We start from the raw sequence: 13,021 nt of genomic DNA, 5'->3' as shown, positions 1-13,021 counted from the left end.
CTGTTGACCAGGAGCAACTGTTAGAACCCCAAAAGTGTGGCCAAAATAATGCCTGATTGTTTATATTAGTTTTACAAGTACGAGCGTTTATACAATAGGTTTGTGCAAGTATTTTCTCCCAAGCGTTGACAAATATGATTTTAGTCATGTGAATTACGTGTTTTGCATGACAGTGCATCCATCCACCCATCATCCAAACCACTTATCCTCAGCAGTTTTAACTATAGCACATAGGGAAAAACATTTGAGAACATATATGAAACAGTGCCTCTTTATTTTTTCCCCCTCCTGAACTCACTCCAAAATGCATATTTACAGGGCATGCCACATCAATACAGGAACCGACTATTGACAATCAATAACAAATAGAATCTGCTCTGGGAGTTAAGGACGAGGGTGTTTTTGTTGTTGAGTGTTTTTTTTTTCTTTAAATCCTTTTAGGCAATCTAACAAGATATACAAGAGGAATGAAGCAACATCCATTAAAAAAAAAACTAAATAAGAAACATGTTACCTTTTGAACCTCTGGCAAACTTTTACACAAAGTGACAGTCATGGATGTAACCAACCGTACCAGCTCATTTAAATTTATGGAGTTACTTGACAAACATGGAGGACGGGCATCGAGAGAGGGGAAGAATAGAAGAAGTATTTTAACTGCTGCTCAAAACTTATTAAGTATCCAGTAACTTCAATCAACAATGTAATAGAGTGTATTCCAGCGCCAGTGCGTTCTTTTGAGAAAAAAAAACAAATATTGAGAAAAATGTGGCTGGATCCGTATGTCCTCTGATAAAAAGTCTGTTGTCGAACACACACCTCCAATTAACTCACTCACACACACACACACGCACGCTCTTTCACAGCCTGTTCCTCATGCAGAGCGATGGTCTTCAGATGAGTCCCCTCCTCTTCTTGTAGTCCTCTAGGTTGAGCGATCGCCGAGGGGCACCGTCTTTTACCGGGAGCGCGTTGGAGCTCACAGACAGAGAATTTGCTTCTGGTGCCCGGCCCGAGGGAAGATAGGCACATGTTAGCATTGGTATTGGGTAAAAAGGGTGAGGTGCGACTTTGGAACCTGCCCACCTGCATTAGGAACTTGAAGGTCAATCTTCACATCGAAATCGTGAACTTTGAATAAGTCTTCAGAGAGGTCAGTGGTTGGCTTGGTTACGTCTTTGTCCTTCGGGTCCGTGGGACCCTGTGGTTCATGAGATGCGCGTTATTCACAAAATGCGACGATAATAAATAATAAATAAATAAATAAGAATGCAGCAGCTACGCTCACGATGCAACACCAGTCGGCTAAATGGTTTGTGACACGCCACCAATACAATTCATGTTTTTCTCGTATCTGACCGACTCTCTCACCTGTTTGTTCTTCTCAGGAGCAGACTGGTCGGGCGAGGATCCAGAGCCGTACTTCTGATTCAGGTGAGCAAGAATGGCGGCGTGCACTGACGGGTCTCTGGCCTTTGAAAGCCACACAAGCACAAGTATGAAAATGCCAGACAATATGAATACATAATATGATCTATTCATAAGAAAAGAAGCCTTACGTTGGACACCATGGTAGGTTTGCATTGTCTCCGCGTGAACGGGTCCATTTGTTGGTTTTTGGCGTTTTGTCCTTCGGCCTACAGGAACACACAATTTTAAGTGTTACCGCCCTGTTGTCGTTGGAACGCATTTTCTGCAACATGACGCAAGATCACCTACCACCAAAGCTTTTTCCGATTCAACAATGTTCCAGCTCCTGTTCCTCTGATTAATGTAGCTGCACGATAAAATACACAACTGCGTCAACGATGCCGAGAACGCAGAACATGTAAAAGTCTTCAAACCTGATGGCGGAGATATTCTTGGTTCTCTGCCGGTCCAGCGCCTCTGCTCGCTCCTCCAGCTCATTCAACTCATCCTGGATGACCTTCACTTTGTCGCCGTCACCGCTCTCCTCCGCCATGGCCTTTAAGAGAAGGAAAAAAAAAAATTGTGATCATGATTATTGTACCATGTTAAATTCAAGACATCTCTGGTCTATCATTTTTACATCTGAATGCTCTATACTTGTGCTGAAATACCTAATAGTTTTTTTTTTTCAACCTCAATATTGCAATTTAATATCAAATTGCTTTTTAAAGACCTATTCCCGTTGTATTTTTTTAACAAATAAATGAGCTGTATTACAATAAATGGGGGTCAGGCGTATTAAACAAATGTTTTAGTTAGACTTAGGCTAAAATAAAGGCAAAAATTTTTTTGTTTTTTTTTTATCAACTTCAATAAGTTAACTTACGAAGCATTTTGACTTTTGCAGACTTAAGCGCTCACTAAGATAATCACAACCACAAAATTCTCTCAAACACGGTGAAAATGCAAATCAGAAAGTCATAAATCAGATTAAAACAATAATGCAGTAGACCCCCTTGCTATTTGCAAAAAAAAAGGTCTGCGCAAGCCCACAAATAGCCAAAATATGCATATAATTAATATAGCCCTCCCATATATTATTTGAAACCCCCAAAATTTGGGGAAATAAAAACATGAAGTGGAGGCTTATCCCTATTTTTTTTAATTATTTTTTTGTTTTCTTTCCTGGCAACAAATGGTCATGGAAATGAACACATGCTTAGAGTGAAACAACAATATCAAGTAAACTGATAGAATAAATCAATATGATAATCGATTTTAAAATGGAAATTTAAAATGTTCGAAACAGCCCTTGTAACGATACAGAGTCACTTTTATAAACATGTAATGTGACTTCTTTTACCTTATCTTTAAGTAACTGAGTTTTCTTCATGGCGTAATTAGGTGGCGCTTTTCGGAATCTGTCCTTCTCTTTGACGATCTGCAGCAAAGGAGAGCGAGCAAGAGAGAGAGAGATACAGAGAGAGGGCGATGGCGGTTTTAGTCGTGAGAGGGTTGACCATGATCCAGCGTGCATCAAAAATGGACTGACATCTTCTATGTCTTTGTCATTGAACTTGTAGTTCATGGCTTCTTTGATGGACTGCTCCTTTTTGGTGATCTCGTCCAACGTTGGCACTTGCATGCCGGCAACAATCATCTGCAAACGAGGCAGAATGAAGAAGCCATCTTAGGTCGTGGTGGTGTTTTTTTTTTTTTTTTTTGTCATCCGCACGCATGGCCACTCACCGCCTCTTTCCACTTCATGAACTCGTTCTCCGTGAACTCCTGATTGGACACAAACTCAAGCCGGAAGACGCGCATGTCGCCGCCGTGCCTGAGGAATATAATGAAAGAGGATATTGGTCGCGCTATGCTAAACAAACCTTTACAGTGCTGCCTAGACTTTAGTGTTAAAATACTATGTTTGTAACTCAAAAAATCTTTCCCAATTTGAATTAGTGGATAGGCCATCAATCTGCTGCCACATGTTTTTTTTTTTTCGTTACAAACAAAAAAAAATGCGTTTAAACAGTAATGTGTTTTAAAAAAAAAAACATACAGCAATGACAATTAACCATAATTTCTGGAAAAAATAAAAGCTACAAGTTTTCTGTTAAAAAAAAAAAAGTTGTTTACTGCATGTACAGAACGATTTTGTACTGTGAATGCACATAAAGGGACATAACAGATTCTTAAAGCAGTACCTTTTAACACGACAACAATGTAGCAAATTAAAACAGAACAGACCCAAGAGGGAAAATAAATAAATAAATAAATAAATAAAAATGAAAAAAAACAAGATTTCTTTAGCGTATTTTCTGAACTATAGAGCGCCCCCCACCGGTGAAAAAAAAATCCACAGAAAAGCCGCACCGTTGTATTAGCCGCATGGTTCAAAATCAAGGAAAAAAGTAGCAGCTTATAGTCCGTAAAATACGAATTTTACATTTCGCAACTTGAATTTTTTACTCGCAAAGCAAGACAAATGAATAAAGTTGTATAATAGTGTACCACAATATGAATAGTTTACCTACCGTAATTGTAATCCTTTGTTTGTCCGCGTCGTGCCCAGTTGGTAAACTTTGGCCGTTTCCACCACATCCATAATTTCAGCAACCTTGGCACACAATATTAGATATACATTAGAAATCTGGCATAGAAGCACATGCGCAGGTTTAAGGAAACCTCATCAAAGCATGGAGAAAATAAATGGCACTGAGAATAATGTACAAATTATTTTTTTAAAGAAGCAAGCAACCATCCGTATGTGGTCATTAATAGCCATGAACAACTTTTTTTTTTTTTTACTTTACCCGGTAGACTGGTTTACTGCTGCTGTTCCCGATGCCGATCCTGACGAAGCAACCTGTGACGGTTTTGGCAAAGAAGGGCATGTGGCACCAGCGCTCCAGCTTGTGTCGAGACAGGCGGATCCGGTTGAGCTCATCAGGCAGCGACACAGGCTGCGATTTAGGTGGCGTTTCTTCTTTTCTGTCAAACCAAGATCGCCGTACTTATTGGACACGCCAAGAGAACTTTGCTCAGCGGGAAGGTCAGGAATGAGACTCACTCGTCGTCGTCGTCGAACGAGGAGGAGCGCGAACTCCTGTCGCTCTTGATGGATGACTTGTCGTCATCTTCCTCCTCTTCTTCCTCTTCATCGTCAGAGTAGACCTCGCTGGTCTTCAGGGGTTCACGCTTGGCCAGGAGTTCTGCTGCTCGGCAAAACGTAAGGAGTGTCAATGCCACACACACAGAGACAAATGTCGCACGTACAAAGATGACTTGCGAGCTAAATGGACACGTAAAAAAAAAAATTTCAATGAAAATGTCTGTGCAAACACATAATAAACCGGAAAAAAAAACACACGCAAAGACAAACCCAAACGCTATACACACATGCAAAAATCAAACGGGCAAAGAAAACTAACTTAAAAAAAAAAAAAAAAAAAAAAGGGCACAAAAAACAAGAAAAATACACACAAAAATACAAACCCATAAAAAAAACGCAAACCAGCAAAAAATAAATAAAAAAACAAGCGCACAAAAAAAAACTAAATACACACAAAAATACAAAACTTGTAAAAAACACAAACCAGCAAAAAAAAAAAAAAAAAAACACGCACATGCAAAAAGATCCACAAAAAAGACGAACCTGCATAAAACTAACACCAAAAAGAAACCCGCAACATTAAAAAAATAAATAAATAAATATCTGAGAAAAAAAAAGTCAAATTCCATCATGTGAAACAGATTCATGGCACAATAAAAGGTTGGGGACCACTGATCAAAAACACACGTATCCAACCGGCGCTATTTGCGCTTACAAATGCATACTTGACTCTGTGAGTGATTAAAAAAAAAAAAATGAGACGGAACAGCCGGATTTACATGATCGGCCTCGATTTCCCATTATGACATGAGACCAGGCCAACTCTTTAAAAAAATAAAAAAAATTTTTAAAAAAATTAAAAAATAACTCCACAAATAGCTCCACCAAAACACAAACACACACACACACACACTGATGCCACCGACCCGTTTTGTTCTTCTTCTTCTCACGCTCGGCTTTCAGCTCTTCCATAGCCTGAGACTTTTTGTCGAGTTTCTCATCGCGCTTGGACCGCCGTTCCTTGTTATGTGACATCACCTACAGGCGCATACAAGACAGAACGTGAGTTCCTCGTCACTCAGTACTTTCTGTTATGCAAGATGGCTTTCATTTTTTTTTTTTTTTTAACTTTGTGTTCTATTTTTGTCACGCAACTCCTTTGGCTACTTACTCACCACTTGTGTGTCTTGAACCTGAGATAGCTTGCGTTTTTCCTGCTCTTCTTCCTGCTTCTTCTTCTTCTCCTCTTTCTCTTTCTTTTTTGCCGTCTTCAGCTTCTTTTTGATTTCAAACCTTTAGAAAGAAAGAAAAAAGGAAGAGAAAAAGAAGAGAAAAAAAGTAAGAGTACAAAAGAAAGAAAGAGCAGTCCATTGGGGGTGTGTCCGGTAATAAAACGGCACAGCGCGACGGATCTTGTCTCACCGTCTCTTGAGCACCTCTCTCTTCTCGATCCTGTTGAAGAGCTCCTGCTCGCGCTCCTTCTCCGTCATCTGCTCCAACCGCGCTCTGTCCTCAGCGTCGCCCATCAGGTCGTCGTCGTAGCCGTCCCGGAAGACGTCGTCCTCCGACGAGTCAGAGTCTGAGCTGGAGGAGGAGCTGTTGCTCTCCGAGTCCGACACCTCGCCTGAGAGGGACATGGGCCACCATCAAATTTGTTCGATTAAATGGAGGGCAGTGATTTAAGATGAGTTGGCTAATCTGGTCCAAAAACGAGTCATTTATTAGGTTTTTAGTGACATCAATGTACCCTCCTCTGGCGCAGAGCTCTCCCCTGAGCTGTCTCCATCCGAGCTTCCCGACGCTGTCGACTTATGCAGCTTCTTCTTGGTGGCATTCTTCTTCTCGGGAACTTTGCCTTGTTTTACCTTCTTTTTGCCTTTGGTGCCCCCAACGGTCCACTAGACCAAAGCAATGGAAAAGCTCTTTGACGTCGAGATCTTTTTTTTTTTGTCATGTGAGACGAAACATAGCTGGACTGTCCTACCTCGTCGTCACTGTCTGACGTCTCTGAATCGCTGGACGCTGCTGGTTTGCTCACCGGCTCCTCCTGCTCGCCGGAGTCCACCCGTTTCCTCTTTGCCAATGACAGCAGTTCCTGAAGGCGGGAGGATGATTAACAGGGATTACTATGCCGTAAAAATAAAAATGTCATTCAAAATCAATATATTAGAGACGCAACTAAACTTTTTTTAGATTTTTTTTTTTTTTGGGAGGGGGGAGGGCGCTGAATCTGAATCCACCCTTGGTTTTTTTTTTTTGTCTCTAGCAAATCCATGCATCCATTATCTGTACCACTTCTCCTCACAAGGGCCGCGGGGTGCTGGAGCCTATCCCAGCTGTCTATGGGCAGTAGGCGGGGTACAACCTGAACTGGTAGCCAGCCAATCGCAGGGCACACAGAGAAGAACAACCATCCGCGCTCACGCTCATACATAGGGGCAATTTAGAGTGTTCAATCAACCTGCCATGCTTTTTTTTTGGAATGTGGGAAACCCACGCAGGCACAGGGAGAACATGCAAACCACACACAGAAAAGCCGGAGCCGGAATCAAATCCACGAACTCTGCACTGTGAGGCCATTGTACTAACCAGTCGTCCACCGTGCCGCCTCTAGCAAATCAGCCTTTCACAATAATCTAATAACGATATCATAACATGAAATATCGCGATATATGTAGTCATATTTATGAATCAAGGTGGAGGTTGAGCAACAGGTGGAATGTTTTTCTGAAACTGAGTTTTGAATTACAATGCATGGTTATATTCCGTATTGCACAAGCTTTTATAGGTTAAACTAAGTTTGAAGTGCCAGGGGGACATTTGTGTTTTATTCAAATTTTCTGATGACCAGTTTTATTTTTACAATTGATTAATCACATTATTTCTAATTGTGCAGAAAGTGCATACCAAATTAATTGTGATTCAGTAAATGGTTTGGCCTCTCTAAAATAGGCCAAAAATCACTGTTTTCCAAAGTGAAAGTAGCTAACTGTGCATCTCTTATTTTGATCAAACACAAAGAAAATCTTCTTCGATGGAGGACTACGGAAATCCGACGATATTTATTGTCGAGAGGCTGAATTTCCAAGGATTTGGGCAATTGTAATAAAATGTCTCCCTCTAATCATTTAATTGATTATCAAAATAGTTGTCAAATAATTTGATAATTAATTAGTTGCCGAGAGGTGCAACAATTCACCAGTAGTTTTTAAAGTATATTTTAATAAGAAAATAATATTGTATTCATTTATTGTTAATGTACTACACAGTGACAGCACTTTGTATTATTTTAAGCGCGCTTCAAATTAAGAAAATAACGTAAAACTATCTTCTTTTTGGGAGTTGCAATTTACGACTTGAGACTCACTTGAGGCTTGCACATGTGTGACTTGATCCCATCTCTCATCAAGGAGATCGAATAAATACTCAAACGGCTTTCCATACTTGATGTTTATGCCGACAATGCTAACAAAGGCAGAAATAACGCGCAAGCATCGCTGCAAACGCAACTATGACAGATTACGACTCGCTCAACTCGCTCGCTCTTGTTTGACAACAACGCACCAAAATAGCACGTCGGTGACGTCACCGCGGCGATAAGGTTTGCTATTTAAGACGAGTCGCCGCCATCAGCAGCACCAGTCGTAGTAGTAGAAAACATCACTGCAGACATGTCATAGTCAAACCAACTTGGTCACAATACTCAGACGGGCTAGATCAACAAACGATTCGACTATATACCACAGTTAAAATAGGAGCAGCCACTCGGTGCAGTCTCTGAAATGTTCACCTTAGCGTTAGCATCACGCAGCTAGCAGTGATCTTCTATTGACACGCGCAGTCTAGTTGCTATCGTGTGGACAAAGTGGGGTAAAACTTGTCAAACAAAGAACTATTTCGGTGACTTTGTAGCGCCACTGTGGAAGAATTTTCACAACATGAGCCTACTTTCAGTTGTTGATGTATTTTTTTCCCTCCCAGAGCGAGGCCAAAATGGGCTAACTACTTAGCATACATTGGTTTGGCGTCAGCAAAGTGTTGACAACTTGCAAGGCACGTCACCTGATCTAAATTGTCGTCGCTGGCGCTGTCTTCGGAGTCCGAGTCGATAACGACGCGACCTTTCCGCTTCTTGACGTTCACCATGGTTACAACGTGCAGAGCGGGCCGAGCTAAGCCAAGCTAAAAGCACCACTGCCGCGGTGGAGTCGCCTTATGTTGGTTGTGTTGGGGGGAGCGGGAGGGATGGGGGTCAGTAATCAGGCGCCATCGAGCATGCGCGTGGTGATGACGTCATGGTTAGCGCTGGGTTTTGCGAGTGTTTTGTTTTGTTTTTTTTATTTTAAAATGAAATCACATTTTCTGTATTTTTATTATATAATTAATGGTATAAATTCTGTCCTGAATAATCTGGATTCACGATGGTGCTGGAACAAGGCACCACTGAGCATGCGGCGTTGTTGTTGACGTCACATTTGCGGCGAGAATGTTTTCTAACTTTCGAACTAATAAAACCACATCTTTAAAAACACTCAAAACTATCTACTTGTTTCATTAAATATATATTTCTGTAATATAAGGTAGTTCTTATATAAAAAATGAAAAATGTAAAAACACAGAAAAATATATATTCATGTATTTTTGGATGAAAATAGAGTTATCAAATAAACTGCATTTAAATCACAAAAGTAGATTAGGCTTTTAAATTCACACAAAATTGAAGAAAAAATCATCCATGCATGAATTATCCAGACTGCTCATCCTCACGAAGGTCGCGGGCGTTCTGAAGCATATCCCATCTGTCTTCGGGCAATACACCCTAAATTGATTGTCAAACAAGGAGGGAAAATTAAAATAACAAGTATCAAGCTATTTACAATTATTTTCCAAGCATACTTGCTTTTCGGTCTTTTTAAGGCATGAGAAAAATCCTTCAATCGAATTAAAATATTTTGAGACGGAGCGTTTCCCATTTGCTTTCATAGATGTTGCCAAACATTCAAAAATAAAATATAATTTTTTTTAATGTGCAACGGGTAGTTAATTTGATTAATTTACGGCCTGAATAAACCAAATACGCAAATGTAATATCTGGAACCTTTGCCATCAATGAATTCATCCTTCCGGATACAATTAGGTGGTGCACACATGTCCACACAACTGTACGTTCTAGCGAAGGCACCGAATCGTTCCATATTTCCGTTTCAATGACACAAGTTTGAATTATACATTTGGCGTTTTCCAGAGTATCCGACATGGTCTGCGGTCTTGATCATGGACGTCCAAAAATGAAATGATTTGAAAGAAATCCAAGGACAACCTGACCCACGTAATCCTGTGACGAACGGCATCAGAATGGTAAATGCAAAATAATGTGAAATCGGAACAAGTGGAGTCAGTGTGTTCATGCATGACGTACCCTTCATCGGCATTGTTTAAATTGTCAACGTGAAGATTCCTTATAGTTCTAGTTAATAAGCTCACCCTCAACTTCTCTGTTTTGCCTCCCAGCTGTAAACTGTCCACATCTCTAAGACAATGTCCAGCATCCTTCGATTTCCGTCAATGAGGCTTCTGGGATGCCTCCAGCACCATCAGCACCTTCTCTCTCCTGTGCTCAGTCGAAGCGTGACCCAGGGCGCGTACAGACGGCCAGGCAAGCCCAGAGATGACAAGCCTCCGTGGCTGAATATCAACTTCAGCTTCTCCAAAGGCTTGGATGGCATCCGCAAGCACATGACGCTGCTGAAAAAGGAGTTCTTCGAACGCTGGGTGGGCCCCCGGGGGAAGCCCATCTTGGAACACATGCTGGAGCAGAACCAGGTGGTGTGGGAGTTCCGGGGGGCCGAGAGCTTGGAGCAGTGGACCGTGTCGTCGGACCATGAGATAGGAGGCCAGAGTGAAGCCTACTTAAAGGTTGGGAGGAACAATAACACATGTTTTCTCTATGGGACGCTGAGATCGACGCCCCCTAGGGACGGAGAGACGCGCTACAGTGGCTACTGCAGCATGCGCTCCAAGCAGCCACTGGTTAGTACCTTGATTTTTCCAATTTTGTGTAAAAGTACGAGAACTCTGTGCTTTAAGTCCCTGTAATGTGAAAATATATATTCTAAATTTGACACGCCTCAGAGAATATAAAATATTCTATAAAAAGATCATCCTTAAAAATGGTGAAAATTCATGCTATTGCCTCTGCTCTCAAATGCGGTTGGCATGTTCACTAGATGCCCTGAAACCTTCTACTCATAGGTTTACATACCCCTAGGGCATGTTAACCCTTGCCATCAAGTGGAATTACTAGAATTCTGAACTCCATTATCCCCTAAGGCGTCATTTGACCGGAAGCAGCACTATGACTGGACCAGCTTTAATACGCTCCATCTACGCATGCGCGGCGACGGCCGGCCGTGGATGATCAACATCGGCGCCGAGACCTACTTCTCTCACCAGAAAGATGACATTTATAGTTACTTCCTGTACACCAGAGGGGGGCCCTACTGGCAGGACGTCAAGGTACTGTATCATACGTGATGCCTGGAGAAATAAGAAGTAGCTTCAATGTTGTTAATCATGTGAATCAAATCACTCATCTTTGCAGATTCCCTTTTCAAAGTTTTTCCTCACACATCGTGGAAGAGTTCAGGATAAGCAGCATCCTCTCTGGCTGGACAAGGTACATGTTACTATTCAAATCTTAGTGTTGAATTGATTTAACGATAACATTTGCGTTAAGTGCTAGTGCCTGGGTGGGATGACATGTCAATTTGTGCGAGCATGTTAACCAGGCTAGTATGCCATGTAATACCTTTGGTATTATTAGTACAGTCAAGCATATAATGGAGTCTGTTGGTTTGTGATTATTTACATGTTAGAAGCATGGTTTGATATTCTCCTCTGTTTTCAGTGCTTTGACACCGCGTTGTGGCATCTGTAAGCAATGAATACGATGAGATGTATTGTCACATTAAGTATTACTTTAATTACCTCATAGTCAAGAAGCAAGCTTTGTACAAATGAAAGTTGTTTGTTTAGCACATGTTGATTAAAAAAAAAAACTTGAGCATAATGTTAGTCTACGTAATTTAAGAAATATCACAATGTCTATTGTATAGTATTTCTATATTCTAATTTTGTAAATCCATTTTAATGATATTGAATGTTACAAAGCATTGGTTCTCACGTGTTTTACACTAGATACAACTTTAAAAAATACTTAGCCCTCCACATGTCACCACCATGACCAACATGAAAATACAGAAGCATAGCAGGCCTATCTTTTTATCAAAAACAAGACTTTTTTTTTCTTACAAGTATAGCAAATATTTTTGTTAGCCACTGTAACATTATGCCGTGTTTGAATGGAGGAACTTCTTTTTTTTTTTAAAGTGCAATTTCATAATGATTTCAAATATATTAAATTGCAAGATCAATAACTATCTAATAACTACATATCAAATCATAAAACAGTTAAGGATTAAATGCCAATTTATTATTTCATGTTCCACAAGAGGGAGCCAACGTACCACTAGTGATAAGGTAACGCAAGATTTATTTTTGAACAGGAGTTGTACTTGTTTTTCCTAAAGTGAGGTAAAATGTTTTTTTTTTTGTGCTTTTCTGTATTCTAAGCGGGCATAATTATTCACATCAGCACATTAACACGATTAATCTCAAAAGCGTTCAATTATTTTGATGAATAATAAAAAAAACGTTTTTTCTATGATACAGATTAACACTATCGGATTTACCCTTGGAGACAAAGCGGACGGTCCTTTCCAGCTGGAGATCGACTACATTGGAGTCAGCAAAGACTATGCGCACACGGAGGAGTTTGCCTACGAGATGTATAAAAGGAATCCGGAAGTTTGACACTGTGTAGATTGTTTTTCAGTTACCGTTTCAAAATGGTAAATTGACATTTCCTGTGTTCAGTACTAGAGTCATGTAAATTGTGATAAATGCGGACTTTATTGTAAAACCGGAACAAAATGGTCAAAGTAAATACTGTACATACAAATGCCTACTGGCAGCGACGTCATACTGTATACATACACTACCTGGTACGTCCACGTCGCCGCCATATTGGATGTGACAAGGTGGAGCAGTGGGTGAGAACACCTCATTTATTTGCTGCTTGGAGATATAACAGTTTTAACTCAAATCCAGATATCTTGGAAATATGGCTGAACAATGACTTGATTGTATTTGGGCTTTCAGGAGTAATAAAGTAACTGCCTGACTTTGAGCCTGAGACAATGAAATCCCATGTGCATAAAACCGTACTGTGAAGTATTTCCTAGTTAACAAAATTTCCGCAAATTAACTACTTTGATTGTTGTTAATTGCTATGATAACATTTCTCATAGAATGTAGGTTTCCTAAAAGGGCAAAGAAAGCAGGGGGGAAACTCGGGAAGGCTTTTCTGCTTGTCCCTCTCCAGTGATTTTCTCGTATTTCTCACTTTTTTTCTCATATTTGTTAAAACAATAATCA

At 40.5% G+C, this 13,021-nt stretch overlaps 2 protein-coding genes across 2 annotated transcripts; one reads left to right on the top strand and one right to left on the bottom strand.

The window, feature by feature from the left end:
• Positions 1-255: 255 nt before the first annotated feature.
• rtf1 (RTF1 homolog, Paf1/RNA polymerase II complex component) lies at positions 256-8,759 on the bottom strand. Its single transcript, XM_088316494.1, has 18 exons — positions 8,588-8,759; positions 6,510-6,620; positions 6,273-6,423; positions 5,948-6,149; positions 5,701-5,818; positions 5,452-5,563; positions 4,484-4,628; positions 4,227-4,404; positions 3,948-4,030; positions 3,160-3,247; positions 2,963-3,070; positions 2,774-2,851; positions 1,845-1,966; positions 1,720-1,777; positions 1,560-1,637; positions 1,372-1,473; positions 1,087-1,201; positions 256-1,000 (listed from the first exon to the last, which is right to left on the bottom strand). The coding sequence occupies exons 1-18, from the start codon at positions 8,669-8,671 to the stop codon at positions 894-896; spliced, it is 2,040 nt and encodes a 679-aa protein (XP_088172620.1). The 5' UTR covers positions 8,672-8,759; the 3' UTR covers positions 256-893.
• A 907-nt stretch (positions 8,760-9,666) lies between these two features.
• ndufaf1 (NADH:ubiquinone oxidoreductase complex assembly factor 1) lies at positions 9,667-12,768 on the top strand. Its single transcript, XM_088305154.1, has 5 exons — positions 9,667-9,883; positions 10,037-10,555; positions 10,856-11,041; positions 11,127-11,201; positions 12,257-12,768. The coding sequence occupies exons 2-5, from the start codon at positions 10,064-10,066 to the stop codon at positions 12,395-12,397; spliced, it is 894 nt and encodes a 297-aa protein (XP_088161280.1). The 5' UTR covers positions 9,667-9,883; positions 10,037-10,063; the 3' UTR covers positions 12,398-12,768.
• The last annotated feature ends 253 nt before the right edge of the window (positions 12,769-13,021 follow it).

The sequence above is a fragment of the Idiotropiscis lumnitzeri genome, chromosome 1 (genome assembly GCF_059441095.1).
Source record: "Idiotropiscis lumnitzeri isolate Australia: NSW breed Sydney's pygmy pipehorse chromosome 1, RoL_Ilum_1.0, whole genome shotgun sequence".
In the NCBI taxonomy this organism is placed as follows: domain Eukaryota; kingdom Metazoa; phylum Chordata; class Actinopteri; order Syngnathiformes; family Syngnathidae; genus Idiotropiscis; species Idiotropiscis lumnitzeri.
Note: the sequence above shows the minus strand (reverse complement) of the source record. Positions and strands in the feature narration are given on the sequence as shown.

What these genes read in the sequence shown, in the direction of transcription:
- rtf1 (XM_088316494.1), bottom strand. Translation starts at nt 8,671, where the DNA reads ATGGTGAACGTCAAGAAGCGGAAAGGTCGCGTCGTTATCGACTCGGAC. An exon ending in AATCGGAAAAAGCTTTGGTG is followed by an intron (nt 1,638 to 1,719) that starts GTAGGTGATCTT and finishes GTGTTCCTGTAG; the next exon opens with GCCGAAGGACAAAACGCCAA. An exon ending in CCTTCAAGTTCCTAATGCAG is followed by an intron (nt 1,001 to 1,086) that starts GTGGGCAGGTTC and finishes GCCGGGCACCAG; the next exon opens with AAGCAAATTCTCTGTCTGTG.
- ndufaf1 (XM_088305154.1), top strand. Translation starts at nt 10,064, where the DNA reads ATGTCCAGCATCCTTCGATTTCCGTCAATGAGGCTTCTGGGATGCCTC. An exon ending in TGCGCTCCAAGCAGCCACTG is followed by an intron (nt 10,556 to 10,855) that starts GTTAGTACCTTG and finishes TTATCCCCTAAG; the next exon opens with GCGTCATTTGACCGGAAGCA. An exon ending in ATCCTCTCTGGCTGGACAAG is followed by an intron (nt 11,202 to 12,256) that starts GTACATGTTACT and finishes TCTATGATACAG; the next exon opens with ATTAACACTATCGGATTTAC.